Source organism: Chroicocephalus ridibundus, chromosome Z (assembly GCF_963924245.1).
Source record: "Chroicocephalus ridibundus chromosome Z, bChrRid1.1, whole genome shotgun sequence".
NCBI classification, from domain to species: Eukaryota; Metazoa; Chordata; class Aves; order Charadriiformes; family Laridae; genus Chroicocephalus; species Chroicocephalus ridibundus.
Genome location: NC_086316.1, coordinates 23,114,409 through 23,130,071, shown reverse-complemented (window position 1 = coordinate 23,130,071; position 15,663 = coordinate 23,114,409). Strand labels below are relative to the sequence as shown.

General features: G+C 38.8%; 1 protein-coding gene across 6 annotated transcripts in view; it reads left to right on the top strand.

The window, feature by feature from the left end:
- APC (APC regulator of WNT signaling pathway) overlaps positions 1-14,907 on the top strand; it is a 99,342-nt gene extending 84,435 nt beyond the window's left edge. For all 6 annotated transcript variants that reach the window (XM_063321456.1, XM_063321454.1, XM_063321457.1 and 3 more), the window contains 3 exons: positions 979-1,095; positions 1,772-1,986; positions 2,409-14,907. In XM_063321456.1, coding sequence (XP_063177526.1) covers positions 979-1,095; positions 1,772-1,986; positions 2,409-8,979 — 6,903 coding nt within the window. In that variant the 3' untranslated portion in view covers positions 8,980-14,907. The remainder of the gene's footprint in view (positions 1-978; positions 1,096-1,771; positions 1,987-2,408) is intronic.
- Positions 14,908-15,663: the final 756 nt, after the last annotated feature.

The window sequence follows — 15,663 nt, the reverse complement described above, 5'->3', positions numbered from 1 at the left end:
GGTCATAGGGCTGTGTCTCTCCTGGGAGAGCCCTGGAAGGAGCCTGGCCAGGGTGCCCCCTCCTCTGAGCCCTTATTTCGGGTTCCCGGCTGCCTTTGGGTGCCTGCGCTCCTCTGGGCGTGTTGAGATGGGCCTCTGATGGGCTGATGGCTCCTGCGGTGAGACTGGGAGCAGCCAGGGCAGGGCATTACTGGGCTCTTCCATCTGCCACTGCCTCCCCGTGCTCCCTTGTGCGCGTGAGCCGGCGAGCATTCATCACGTAATCTAACAACCTCACGCACTTCGGTGTCAATGAGAACATCCATAGGTAAAAGTTTTCTATCAAATATGTCATGACAGATATACATGCGTACTGCAGCCCTTAAATAGAGGGAGTTTAATACATAATGACTGTCCTCTCTAGTTGAGAGTCTCCCTCCATCTACCTGCTGCCAAAAGCAAGGACATAGGCTGAATGGCTGCTCATCTTCTGGAGATAACTATTCTGATTGTAAAAGACACAGTGTATTTTTAAAAGACTTCAAAGAGCTTTATAAACATTAATCCAAGTAATCATACTATCTGAGAGACAGGCAAGTGTTATTATTCTATTTTACAAGCACAAAAGCTGAGAAAAAGATGATGTGTATCTCTCCTGAGATTACATCAGTCCAGTGCAGACATCAGAGTAGGGCACAAATCTGAATTTTTGGAACAATTTTTCAACCGGTGTGGAAAGCAGGGAACCAGATTTCAAATATTTGTTTTAGGTGGCCACACACAGAAGTCAGTACCTTTGATCAAACTACATACTGAAATGTTAGAACAGTCTAGCAGGCAACACAACAAAAAGCAGCTTTTAGCAAATTTTAGTTCAGTAGCTGAACACAACTGCTGTTAATGAATCCATAGCATGCCAGAAATCCAGGAGGAAAGTCTAATAACCTGCTAAAGAAGTAGCTATACAGAGATACATTATTTTTCTTTCACATTTTGCAGGTCATTGCAAGTGTGTTGAGGAACTTGTCCTGGCGAGCAGATGTAAACAGTAAAAAGACTCTAAGAGAAGTTGGAAGTGTTAAAGCATTGATGGAATGTGCTTTAGAAGTTAAAAAGGTATCCTCTATAATTGATTGAGATAAGTTTTGGAGAGATTGCATTTATTTTACACAAAATACAAATATTGTTGTCCTTTTTGATAAAAGCAGTTGGTCAAATGTTTGGGGTGCTTTAGGTATCTTGCTTTGAAGAAGAGAGTTGCTTTGAGTTAACATAGCAGCAGACCACAATGTAGCAATGACATCTCAAAACTATTGGTATTTCTGTGGTTTTATTTATGAGGGTTGACAGCTTTTGCTCTTCAGTTTCTTGAGCTATGCTGTTGAAATAGCCTTTTTTATAATTTTGCAATTTAATAAATCCTCTTTTGAGTTAGTGAATAGATAACTACCACTTCTGTAATTTTCTAGATCAATTTTTGGTATCCACACAGGATTATATTCCATCCCAGAGTCTCCTGCCAGCTAGTCTTCAAGCCATTTTTACCATTATGGCAGCTAACAAGTATTGTGGCATATGCTTCTGAAAACCTTGGGGCAAGCAATACCAAATCTGAGGAAGGAGAGAAGCGAGCAAAAGTATTTATGTGTGCACTGCTGCCTGCGTTTAATTTACCAGCCCAGAAAGCAGAAATTGGAAAATACATAACCACTTGCAGCTAATGTGTATATCTGAGAGCTTGTGATCAGTAGTTGAAAACCTCTCTAATTCTGTCATTTTGTTATTTTCCTAGGAATCCACCCTAAAAAGTGTTCTGAGTGCCTTATGGAATTTGTCAGCACACTGTACTGAGAACAAAGCTGACATATGTGCTGTTGATGGTGCTCTTGCATTTCTAGTCGGCACACTGACGTACCGGAGCCAAACAAACACTTTAGCCATCATAGAGAGTGGAGGAGGAATATTAAGAAATGTTTCTAGCTTAATTGCTACGAATGAGGACCATAGGTGCGTATACTTTATCTGAAAATCTTTAGCAGTTCCACATGTGTACTTAGCAGACAGTTTCTGTGACTGAGTCTTAATATGAATGCATGTATTAAGTATAGTAATTAAGTATGGTGGATTTGTAATGCATTTTATAAGGCAAGTGTTTCAGTTATGAAACAGGAATATGCAAACAGATTAATACCTGCTGCTTGTTAATGATGAACTGTACTAAAAGCTAACTATTCATATTTGTAATAGGATTTTATTAGCATTCAGATGAAAGCTAGAGGAAATAAGAGATAAATTTGCACTGGAGAATTCATGATTATCCTTTCTAAGGGCAAAACTTGCCTCTAGCATAACAGGTTTTTGTTTTGCTTTGTCTTTTATCCTTTTGAAATGCCACTTACTGATGTTTGTTTTCAATTACTCACCACCAGGCAAATCTTGCGAGAGAACAGCTGCTTACAAACCTTGCTGCAACACTTGAAGTCGCACAGTTTGACAATAGTCAGCAATGCATGCGGGACCCTGTGGAATCTCTCTGCACGGAACGCGAAGGATCAGGAGGCGCTGTGGGACATGGGAGCAGTCAGCATGCTGAAAAATCTCATTCACTCAAAACACAAAATGATAGCCATGGGTAGTGCTGCAGCTCTAAGGAACCTCATGGCAAACAGGCCAGCGAAATACAAGGATGCCAACATCATGTCTCCAGGATCAAGCTTACCATCTCTTCATGTCAGAAAACAGAAAGCACTGGAAGCAGAATTAGATGCTCAGCATTTATCAGAGACTTTTGACAACATTGATAATTTAAGCCCAAAAGCATCTCACCGTAATAAGCAGAGACATAAGCAAAATCTGTACAGTGAGTATGTCCTGGACTCCAGTCGGCATGATGATGGTATGTGCAGATCAGAAAGTTTTAATGCTGGTAATATGACTGTACTTTCGCCATATTTAAATACTACAGTATTGCCTGGCTCCTCCTCTTCCAATAGAGGAAACATAGAAAATTCTCGATCTGAGAAAGACAGAAGTCTGGATAGGGATCGAGCAGTAGGTTTAAATACCTATCATCCAGCTGCAGAGAATACTGGGAACTCCTCTAAGAGAATAGGAATGCAGATTTCTACTGCTGCAGCTCAGATCGCCAAAGTTATGGAAGAAGTAACAAGCATGCATATTCCACAAGAAGACAGAAGTTCTGGTTCCACTTCTGAAATGCACTGTTTGACAGAAGACAGAAATGCTCCAAGGAGATCAGCCACTGCCCATACTCACTCAAATGCGTACTTCCCTAAGGCTGAGAATTCAAACAGGACGTGTCCTGTGCCTTATACAAAAATGGAATACAAGAGAGCTTCAAATGACAGTTTAAATAGTGTGAGCAGCAGTGATGGCTATGGTAAAAGAGGCCAAATGAAACCTTCCATTGAATCTTACTCCGAAGATGATGAAAGTAAATTTTGTAGTTATGGTCAATACCCAGCTGACCTGGCACATAAGATTCATAGCGCAAATCATATGGATGACAATGATGGAGAGCTAGACACTCCTATTAATTATAGTCTTAAATACTCAGATGAACAGTTGAATTCTGGAAGGCAAAGTCCCTCTCAGAATGAAAGATGGGCAAGGCCTAAGCATATAATAGATGATGAAATGAAACAAAATGAACAAAGGCAGTCAAGGAGCCAAAATGCAACCTACCCTGTGTACACTGAAAGTGGGGATGATAAACACATGAAATATCAGTCACCTTTTGGACAGCAAGAGTGCGTTTCTACCTTTAGATCAAGAGGATCTAATGGTTCAGATCAGAACAGAGTAGGCTCAACTCTTGGAATGAATCAGAAAGTAAACCAGTCCTTGTGCCAGGTTGATGATTATGATGATGATAAGCCAACCAACTATAGTGAACGTTATTCTGAGGAGGAACAACATGAAGAGGAAGACAGACCAACTAACTATAGCATAAAGTACAATGAAGAGGAACATCATGTCGATCAGCCTATTGATTATAGTTTAAAATACTCAACAGAAGTTCCTCCTTCTTCTCAGAAGCCATCTTTTACTTTTCCAAAGACTTCTTCAGTGCAAAGCACTAAAACTGACCATATTTCCTCAAGCAGTGGGAGCACATCAGCCCCCTCAGCTGGTTCAAAGAGACAGAATCAGCTTCACCCAAATTCTGCACAGAGCAGAGGCAGTCATGCGCAAAAGACTGCCTCCTGTAAAACTCCCTCTATTAATCAGGAAACTATTCAAACTTACTGTGTGGAAGATACCCCAATATGCTTTTCAAGGTGTAGCTCTTTGTCATCTCTGTCATCAGCTGAAGATGAAATAGGACGTGATCAATCCACACGTGTGACAGATGCTAATAACACACTACAGATAGCAGAACTAAAGGAAAACAGTGGGGCTCTATCTACAGAAGGTGCAGTAAGTGAAATCACATCAACATCACAGCACATCAGAACAAAGTCCAGTAGACTTCAGACTTCTAGTTTGTCTCCTTCTGATTCCTCTAGACATAAAGCTGTTGAATTTTCTTCAGGTGCCAAATCTCCCTCAAAGAGTGGTGCACAGACTCCGAAAAGCCCACCAGAACATTATGTGCAGGAAACACCACTCATGTTCAGCAGATGTACATCTGTAAGTTCCCTGGATAGTTTTGAAAGCCGTTCAATTGCTAGTTCAGTTCAAAGTGAGCCTTGCAGTGGAATGGTAAGTGGTATTATAAGTCCCAGTGACCTTCCAGACAGCCCTGGACAAACAATGCCTCCAAGCCGAAGTAAAACACCACCTCCTGCTCAAGGAGTTCAAGTAAAAAGAGACGTAGCTAAAGGTAAAGTACCTAGTGCAGAAAAGAGAGAGCCTGGTCCTAGACAGGCAGCTGTAAATGCAGCTGTTCAAAGAGTTCAGGTACTGCCAGATGCTGATACGCTATTACATTTTGCCACAGAAAGTACACCGGATGGGTTTTCTTGCTCTTCTAGCCTGAGTGCTCTGAGTCTTGATGAGCCGTTTATACAGAAAGATGTAGAGTTAAGAATAATGCCTCCGGTTCATGAAAATGAACATGGAAATGAAGCGGAACCTGAAGAGTCAGACGATACAAAGGATAACCAAGAGAAGAAAGCGGACAAGCCTACTGAAGCAGAAAAAGACATTCTGGATGATTCTGATGACGATGATGATATTGAAATACTGGAAGCATGTATTATTTCTGCAATGCCAACAAAGTCTTCGCGTAAAGCCAAAAAGCCTTCTCAAGCATCTGCTCAAAAAATACCTCCTCCTGTTGCCAGAAAGCCCAGCCAGCTGCCAGTTTACAAACTTTTGCCTTCACAAAGCAGATTGCAATCCCAAAAGCATGTGAGTTTTACACCAGGAGATGATATGCCACGGGTATATTGTGTTGAAGGTACACCAATAAACTTTTCAACAGCTACATCTCTGAGTGATCTCACAATAGAATCGCCCCCGAGCGAGTTAGCCAACGTGGACAGTGTGGGTACGGGAGCAGAATCAGGGGAATTTGAAAAGCGAGACACCATTCCTACAGAAGGTAGAAGCACCGATGAGTCTCAGAGAGCAAAAAGCGCAACTGTGACTCCTCCAGGCCTGGATGATGACAAAACAGAAGAGGGTGATATTCTGGCTGAGTGCATTAACTCAGCTATGCCAAAAGGAAAAAGTCACAAACCTTTCAGAGTGAAGAAGATAATGGATCAAATTCAACAAGCGTCTTCATCTGTAAGTAATAAAAACCAATCAGAAGGTGAGAAGAAGAAGCCAACATCACCAGTAAAGCCTGTTCCCCAAAATAATGAATACAGAGCACGTATAAGAAAACCCACAGAGCCTAAAAGCAATGTTAGTAATGAAAGAAGCTATCCAGAGAACAGAGATGGAAAGAAACAGAATCTTAAAAATAATTCAAGAGATTTTAATGACAAATTACCAAATAATGAGGAGCGTGTAAGAGGAAGCTTTGCATTTGATTCCCCTCACCATTACACACCAATTGAGGGAACTCCTTATTGTTTTTCACGGAATGATTCCCTAAGTTCTTTAGATTTTGATGATGATGATGTTGACCTTTCAAGGGAGAAGGCAGAATTAAGAAAGGGAAAAGAAGCAAAAGAAACTGAAATTAAAGACTGCACTAATCCAGAACAGTCTTCAAATCAGCAACCAAGTAGCAGGACACAAGTTTGTCAAAAACACCCAACAGGCAGAAGCCAGCCTAAAACTTTCTCTCAGTCAACTAAAGATATTCCAGACAGAGGAGCAGCTACAGATGAGAAAATGCAGAATTTTGCTATTGAAAACACACCTGTTTGTTTTTCTCGCAATTCATCTCTTAGTTCCCTCAGTGATATTGATCAAGAGAACAATAACAACAAAGAAGGGGAAGCTGAAAAACGTACTGAGGCTCCTGATTCGCAGATGGAATCAAACAGACCACAAACTTCTGGTTACGCACCTAAATCATTTCATGTTGAAGATACTCCTGTATGTTTCTCTAGAAACAGCTCTCTGAGTTCTCTTAGTATTGATTCAGAAGATGATCTGTTGCAGGAATGCATTAGTTCTGCTATGCCCAAAAAGAAAAAACCCTCAAGAATAAAGAGTGAAAGTGAAAAAAATAATTCCAGAAATACAGGTGGTATATTGGCAGAAGATTTAACACTGGATTTGAGAGAGATACAAAGGCCAGATTCAGAACATGGTTTCTCACCTGATTCAGAGAACTTTGATTGGAAAGCTATACAAGAAGGTGCAAATTCTATAGTCAGTAGCTTGCATCAAGCTGCGGCTGCTGCATCGCTGTCTAGACAAGCTTCATCAGACTCTGATTCTATCCTTTCATTAAAATCTGGTATTTCACTAGGGTCACCATTTCATCTTACGCCAGATCAAGAAGAAAAGCCTTTCACTAGTAATAAAGGTCCAAGAATTCTTAAACCAGGAGAAAAGAGTACATTGGAGTCTAAAAAAGTAGAATCTGAAAGCAGGGGAATCAAAGGAGGCAAGAAAGTGTATAAAAGTATAATTACAGGAAAAGCTCGCTCCAATTCAGAAGTTTCAAGCCAGTTGAAGCAACCACAACAGACAAGCGTGCCTTCAATTTCACGTGGTAGGACAATGATCCATATTCCAGGAGTTCGAAATAGTTCTTCAAGCACTAGTCCTGTTTCCAAAAAGGGTCCCCCACTCAAAAACACGAACTCCAAGAGTCCCAGTGAAGGCCAAAGTTTGACTAGTTCTCCAAGAGGAGTCAAGTCATCGGTGAAACCTGAGCCAGCTCCTGTAACTAGGCAACCATCAGGGTTGAACCAGAGTGGATCAAGTAAAGGACCTTCTAGATCAGGATCTAGAGACTCCACTCCTTCTAGACCTCAACAGCAGCCATTAAGTAGGCCTCTGCAGTCTCCTGGCCGAAACTCAATTTCCCCTGGAAGAAATGGTATAAATCCTCCCAACAAACTGTCTCAGTTGCCAAGGACATCATCTCCTAGCACAGCTTCAACTAAATCTTCAAGTTCAGGTAGAATGTCATATACATCACCAGGCAGGCAGATGAGCCAGCAAAACCTTACAAAGCAAACTGCCTTACCTAAGAGTACCAGTAGCATTCCACGAAGTGAGTCTGCTTCAAAAGGGTTAAACCAAGCTCTCAGCAGTGGTGGATCAAATAAAAAGACTGAACTATCCAGAATGTCATCCACAAAGTCTAGCGGAAGTGAATCTGACAGATCCGAGAGACCTGTTCTTGTTCGTCAGTCAACTTTTATTAAAGAAGCTCCGAGCCCAACTCTAAGACGGAAATTAGAAGAGTCAGCGTCGTTTGAATCTCTGTCTCCTTCCAGGCCGGATTCTCCCACCAGGTCTCAACTACAGACCCCAGTTCTAAGTCCTTCTCTTCCTGATATGTCTCTATCTACTCATTCAACTGCCCCAACTAGTGGTTGGCGAAAATTACCCCCTAATCTGAGCCCTTCTGTAGAGTATGATGGGAGACCAGCAAAACGTCATGATATAGCTCGTTCTCATTCTGAGAGTCCATCTAGATTGCTGATCAATAGATCAGGAACATGGAAACGTGAGCATAGTAAGCATTCGTCATCACTTCCTCGTGTAAGCACTTGGCGAAGAACTGGAAGTTCCTCCTCAATTTTGTCAGCTTCTTCAGAATCCAGTGAAAAGGCAAAAAGTGAAGATGAAAAGCAACATGGAAGTTCTCTTTCTGGACACAAGCAAAGCAAAGAAAGCCAAGCACCAGCAAAAGGTACTTGGAGAAAAATAAAAGAAAACGAAATTCCTCAGATAATGAATGATCCTCAGCATTCTTCCTCGGGTGCCACAAATGGCTCCGATTCCAAAACTCTCATCTATCAGATGGCACCAGCTGTCTCTAAGACAGAGGATGTGTGGGTGAGGATAGAGGACTGCCCAATTAACAATCCTCGATCTGGAAGGTCCCCAACTGGAAATACTCCCCCTGTTATTGACAGCGTTTCAGAGAAAGGGGGCATGAATGGTAAAGATTCTAAAGAGATTCAAGAAAAACAAACCCCAGGGAATGGAGGTGTTCCTGTTCGTACCATTGGTTTAGAAAACCGTCTGAACTCTTTCTTTCAGATAGACAGTCCAGACAAGAAAGGCACCGAAACAAAGCCTCTGCAGAATAATCCTGTTCCTGCACCAGAAAATAATGAAAGTACTGTAAGTGAGCGTACACCATTCAGTTCCACTAGCTCAAGCAAACATAGCTCTCCCATTGGTGCTGTTGCAGCAAGAGTGACTCCTTTCAACTACAATCCAAGCCGCAGGAAGAGTAGCGTGGACAATAGCTCTGCTCGGCCATCGCAGATACCAACACCAGTAAATAACACCACGAAGAAACGTGACTCCAAGTCTGAAAATCCAGACTCCAGTGGAACTCAGAGTCCTAAACGTCACTCTGGCTCTTACCTGGTAACTTCTGTTTAAGTGCAACAAAAAATAGATAAAACTGATGTATTATATACAGCAGCTATTTAGAAATTCTGTTTCAAATGAAACTGAAACATTGGGGATCGATTTTTTTGTTGTTTTTATTTGTTGTAAATAGGTTAGATTCTTGTTAGAGGGTCCTTGTTCTGGAAGCCATATTTGATAGTATACTTTGTCTTCACTGGTAATATTTTGGAGGAATACCTGATTGACAGTTTGGAATAAAATTGCTAACGCAAATATATTTGTACAGTATGTTTAACATGTATTTAATTAGCGTCCCATCCCATAATCCTTTAAATATTGCTTGTCATTGAAATCATGGAACATTGCAGATAGAGATGATACAGTCATATTGCTTTATCAATCATTTCTAGATTACAGACTGACTAAACTACATCAGGGAAGAATTGGTATTATTTATGCAAAAAAGTATACTCAGTTTTAGTATCTGTGAGTCCATCTAACCCAATAATTAATCATGTGGCTGTGAAATTCACAGTAATATGGTTTCCGCTGAACAAGCTTTCCCAGCCTGCTTTTCTGCATGAATGGAACTGATGGTTCATTTTCTGAAGTAATGATTAACATTTCTGTGGTCACATAATGTGCATAGATAGTTATGGTGTAACAATTTACACTTTCTTTGTGCTCTGCAAAAAAAAAAAAAAAGGAAAACTGTGTTAACTGTAAAACCTTGAACAAAATTATTTTACCTGAATTAGATTTTATCTTAAAGTAGGTAGAATTTTTTTGCTATGCTGTAACTTGTTGTATATTCTGGTATTTGAGGTGAGATGGCTGCTCTTTTATTAACGAGACATGGGGGATGTCTCAACAGAGACTAAAATGAACATTTCAGAATAAATTATTACTATATGTAAATTGTGTGTGTTACTTCTGCATTACATAAAAATACAGTATTTTATTTTATGTCACCATGTAATGTGTTGTATAATGCACTTACACTTAAGGCCTGATCCAGCAGAATCTTGCACCTCCAATATTTGTTCTTCCTTATCACTGACAAATGGCTGTTGTAGGATGCTTATAACAGTTGCGGGATCAGGCCCTAGGTCTTCTGTAATATATTTGTAATTGAGACGGTTTCACACATCTCAGGTGCATAACAAGGCTAATGGCAGGGTATTTCCAGTATCCAAGCAGTATAATTCTTTTCATGACTGCAAGCCTGAAACAATATTGTATCTATAAAAATAATATTTGTAAAACAAAAGATTTTTTTTTTTTCATTGGGGGAAATAATGTAGAATGTGAAATAGTGACTATAAGATGAAATTTGAATTCTATTTGAAATCTTAATGCATTTTTTTAATTTATTTTTTAAAAATTATGAAGGGAAAAATTTCACAAGAATTCCACGGCAGCAAGAAATTAGTTATCATAGTAGAAAAACAATTTTATACACAAACCGGGACACTTGCTGCCTCAAGCCTTTTTGATGCGAATATGGTTTGTGCTAGAACAATGCTGAAAAGACAAATTTGTGCTTTAAAAATGTAGTCTGAATTTAGATGAGAATTGGTTTAAAGTAGAAACATGAGAGAACAGAACATTAACCATCCTGTGCAGATAGAACAAACCATGAAAAGATATATCAGTTTTGTTGTATCTCAACTGGACTATTCTAAAATTAGCATTCTAAATAATCGATATTCAGGATTCAAAATGCCCTGATTTCAGGAAGCCCTGAAATAGAGCAATTTACCTTTATGGTAGCTTTAACACAGTTGCAAAGTGTATCACATCTGTGGCTTTTGTACTTCACCTGATACTGAAATTAATCAATTTTTATCTTGAATTCATCATAAGACTGCTTATGAACAGAATTGAGATACTGTCAGCAGACAGAAGGCAATTTAGAGAGTTAAAAGCCGATACCAAAAATACCTGTTTGGCAGAAGTAGCATCTTATTTGCTCTTTTGTTCTTTGCTTCCTGTCAGGTTTGTGACATGCCGTGTTTCTGTATCATCTGGTGAATCTGTTAACAAGCAGCGCTCCTCATGTTAGCGTTCGAAATATTTTGCATATAGTATCTTCACAAAACTCTTAATGTGAATATTAGTGTCCTTTTAAAGGTGAACTAGAGACACAGATTACATGATGTGTTCAAAGTCAGGACTTCTGTTGGAGTAGAATACAGAACTCTATCCTTGAGTTTAAAATGCAAAACCACTTTTCTTATAAAGTATGTGATACTTTCTTTTTTGTTCTGAGCTTTTAACTACTACTATGAAGATATACCACATAACCCACTGACTCTGCATCTATATCCTGTCAATTCAAGGTTTTAAAGGTAAACTCAATCTCAGTAAAGAAATTCTGATTTCATTTTTATAACTGAGGGAATCAGAAAAAGATGAGGTGAAACAATAAATAATTGTATGCATATCAAACACCAGAATGTCTTTGAAAATTTTAGTGGCTTCTCTAGATAGTCTTGGAGGTACTTCATGATCATTATAATTGGGAAGTTTCTCTTAGTATCCTCCTAAGTAACCTATATTTGTAGCAAAGACAGATGAGAGAAACTTTCCAACTATAAGGGTAGCGATACACTAAAATATGCTTCCCATGGGAGTTGTTAAATTTCCATTATAGAAGTTTTAAGAAGAGGTTTATGAAACATCTCATAGGGATGGACTATAGTATATTTCATATTGCCTGTATGCAGAGGTGATCTTTTGAAATCCCTTCCAGATCTACATTTCTCTGATTCTTTATCTAAAATACTTAGTATCCACTAAGAGCCTTTTAGAATATTTAAGGACATCCATGATGTTTGATTTATGTTAGTGATGAGGATACAAAGTTATATTCTAAGATTAACTATAAAAACAGATCCCAGAGATATAAAATGGGGAAAAAAAAAAAAAAGGAAAAATGGCTGTAATAACTATATTTGGTCTTGGATTTTGTTAATGATGATAGTCAGATTTGATTTATGCTGCTAAAGATTTACTCTTATTCCTTGATTTTATGAAGTTGACACAGGAGGTAAGAGGACATTATTTACGTTGAGACAAAACAAAGAAAAACAAGGAGCTAAGGAAACCAAGACTTATTTTACTTATTTTCTTCTGGGATGCACTGCCTTTCTACAGATTTTTGGTAGAACTTTTGCGACTTGTGCTCAGACCTCTAGTTGTCCTTGAATTAGCTTACCATGTCCAGAACATATCAAACTTGTACTTAAAGATCAGTTTATACTGAAAATATAAAGCTCATTTCAGACTGACTTACAGCTTTGTCCTCTTGATGTGAAAAGCACAAACGTGACCTCCCCACAAATAGTCATTAGTTCTCTTTTTAAAATGTGCTTTCACTTCAGTTTTTTGCACTGTGCCACAGTTAAGGTTATTGCTCAATTTCTGTGAAAGTTCTTCCGACTAAAGATTGCAAACTTTAAAGAGGAGCTAATCTATTTCTATTTTTCACGTGCAATTCTCTTATCAGAGTATTTTCCCCTGAAAGCTTAAAGATAATTCTCAAAACTCTGTCAGAGATAACAGCTTAAAAATTGAAAGCCTTGCCAGGCTTTCCTGATGAGATGGGAATATTGTTTCAAGCAGGATTTGGCTGCAGGAGAGAAGTATAGTTTATGCTATAAACTTCAGTAAGCAACAGTATTCTTCAACATAGACTAGTATCTTTGATGGCTTTGGGAAATTAGTTGCTGTGTGATGGGTAAAGGGGGAGGGAAAGAAAAGGGACTGTTTCGGAGAAATGAGAAATTGAGATTTCCAAAAAGATAGCAGTGTATTGGCTTCTTCATTCTTCTTAAGGATAAAGATCCACATTATTTCTAGAATCGAAGAAACAGCACACGCTGTTGAGAGAAGTTTTCTTCTCCCTTCCATGCTCCTGGCTGTGAATCCTGGCTCTGCTCTGACCTTTCAGTGGACTAGCTTGCCTCTTTTCTAGCAGAACTGATGGGGGGCAGTAGGATTTGTGCTGCATTTAGTACACTGAATTCGCTCTGTGCAGAGTTGGACAAGTGCCTCCTGAGCCAGCAGAAAAAAAAAAAAAAAAAAAAAAAAAAAAACAAACAGCCGGGCTGGTAGACAGAGGTTGGGATAGTTTCCTTTATGGGTGGTCAGTGAGTTGGATCAAGCCATTGCAGGCAATTTTAAGCTGATATGCCAAATTTCAGACCTGTTCTTCACCCTTTTTGAGACAGCAAAAACAAATTAAAGTTGGGGATTTTTTTACTCTAAACTGTTGTTCACTCTGAACTTCTGCCTAATGGCCCCTAATGTTTTGCATTTAAATACATTATGTTCAGTTATGTCCTTTATCCTGGAAATTCTGACAACTATCTTCAGAAGTACTACGTAAGTCTACAGTTTGTGCTAGTGGAAAAGAAATATTTCTTCATCAAAAATATCCAAATAATAAATTGTTCTACCATATGTAAACATCTAGGTGACAAATTTTAAATTTTCAATATTAAATTCAACGCAGTAAATGCTTTCAGTAAAAAGATTTCTTGCAACTAGTTGCTTTCTGGAAGAGGCTTGAAGAGGGAGAGTGCATCTCCCTTCCCTAATGAAGACAGTACTACGTGCAGCAATAATCTGGAAAACGTTTAGGTGGACTCCTACAAGCTTTTCTATTCTCTTGTTACTAGATGCCTCCCAAAGTGTCTTTTTCTCATCTAGCTTTCATTAAATAGTATGAACAGCCACAAGAGTGTTGCTTACAATTTCCTGTAGACTTCCACCTAAACATAACTTCACGTATCTACTGTGTTGCCTTGCATCCACCTGACAGCTTTGTTCTTGATGAGATGTGTGATTTGGATGAAGCTGCAAATACAACTGAAGTGTCAGTTGATATGAAGCATGACTTCCTCCACATGCTTAAAACTTTGAGGACCTGCTTAATACCAAATTACTCAAATGTATTCACTCTTTGGTTCCACAGCCATCTTCTTTGCACTTTTATGTTTAACCAGAAGAGATGCCCACACTTTTATTTTCATTTCAAATCACGTGTAGAACTATGATTCCTGCTTCATAGTCTCCTATATGCAGAATAACAGATTGTATCTGAAAATGTGTTTATAGAGAATGTTATGTAGTTGAGTTTTTAGTCAGAATGGTAAGTTAACTGGTTACGTGTTGTGTTTGTTTACATATTGGAAGTGCAAGGGGATTTAATGTGGTGCAGAAGAGCTTAAGAGTTCACAACAGTAATTAATGTAGGTGTCAATTAATTTGTGATACCAAGATTAATATAAAGTATGGACTTAATACATAGGTTTTCTGCTGACAACTTTCAGTTTACCAGATGTGCTGTTTACTAAGACTGGGTAATGCCTCCCTAGCATATTTTTGCAAATTGCTTTTCTTAGGAAATTTCCACATACTAAGAGCCTTATGTGTTTATGAATTTCTGCCACTTCAAGATTTCAGGAAACAATTCTAATTTTGCTGTTTGTGAAAGCATCCTTTGCTTGAGTGGCTGTGGAATTGCAATTAGGCATCAGGAAGATGTAGCGGGAGCTTGTTCACTCAGTGAAACGCACTTCTGTCCAGACCTCAAGCCATACATACGAACAGTGTCTCTAATGACCTACTTCTTGGTGGGATTTAACATGCATAAAGCTTGTGCTGGTTCTCTGCAAGTAATTAAATTGTCATCCAGTGAGATCAGATGCATTTTCCCACCTGTAAATGTTGTTTCTCTTGACAAACTCTGCCCACGAGTATTTTTACTTCAGTTTTGTTGTTTGCTTCTGCCTGAAATGCATTACTGTTTATATCCTAACTCTGTAATTAATTCTTTCTTCAACTATTCTAATGTATTTTGTTTCACAGTATACTTATTCTGAATTTAGTCTTGCTATGCATAATTTATTTATTACTTGCAGTGTTATATAAAATTTCCTCCTGATTGCACCTTGTGAGACTGGAATTGTTTTCTTGGCTACTACGGAAAGTTAGGTGTCTGTTTGCTGTATTAGCAATGTGATTTCATTTAAAAAGGAAGTGGCCGTTAAGACACTTCAGCAATGATTCAGCGTATCAGAACAAATGCTCTAAAAAAGCACACAGTTTTGTTTTGGTGGTAGTCATGTTTCAGATAACTAAGAAGTGGAAAAAAGAAGCTCAAAGACATGTGGTTCACAAGTAGAGCTCTCTGTTCTCTTCTGTGTTTCATTTGAGAACAAACTGCACAAAACAAGATCTAGTTGCAACACAGTGCAATTCCATGATCTCTCTGTTACTTACAAGAGGGTTGCAAGAAGGCTTATTTCATTATGACTCATAAACGTAGAAGAGGCTCAGTTAATTCCAAAGTCCTTCTTTTCCATAATGAATACATTCTTTAGTCACCAATTGTATACAGACCACGAAGGGACCTAGACTGATTAATTCCCAACACACACACACAAACATGTATTTAAATATACATGTGTATTTTGCACCCTTACCTTCACTTTAGGCTTTGGCGTAGTTAGAAGCATTTCAACAAAAAAAAAGGGCACTGTTGCTGATTTACTAAGATCCTTTGTTTTCTAGTATTTGTAGCGTTCTGTTTCATAGTTGAGTAGATGCGTTACAATTTCAGGACTGATTAGCTGGTACCTTATTTTTGAAGTGTTCTAGAGAAAGATGCACGTAAGTCTTGACTTAAATGCAGAAAAGGAAATT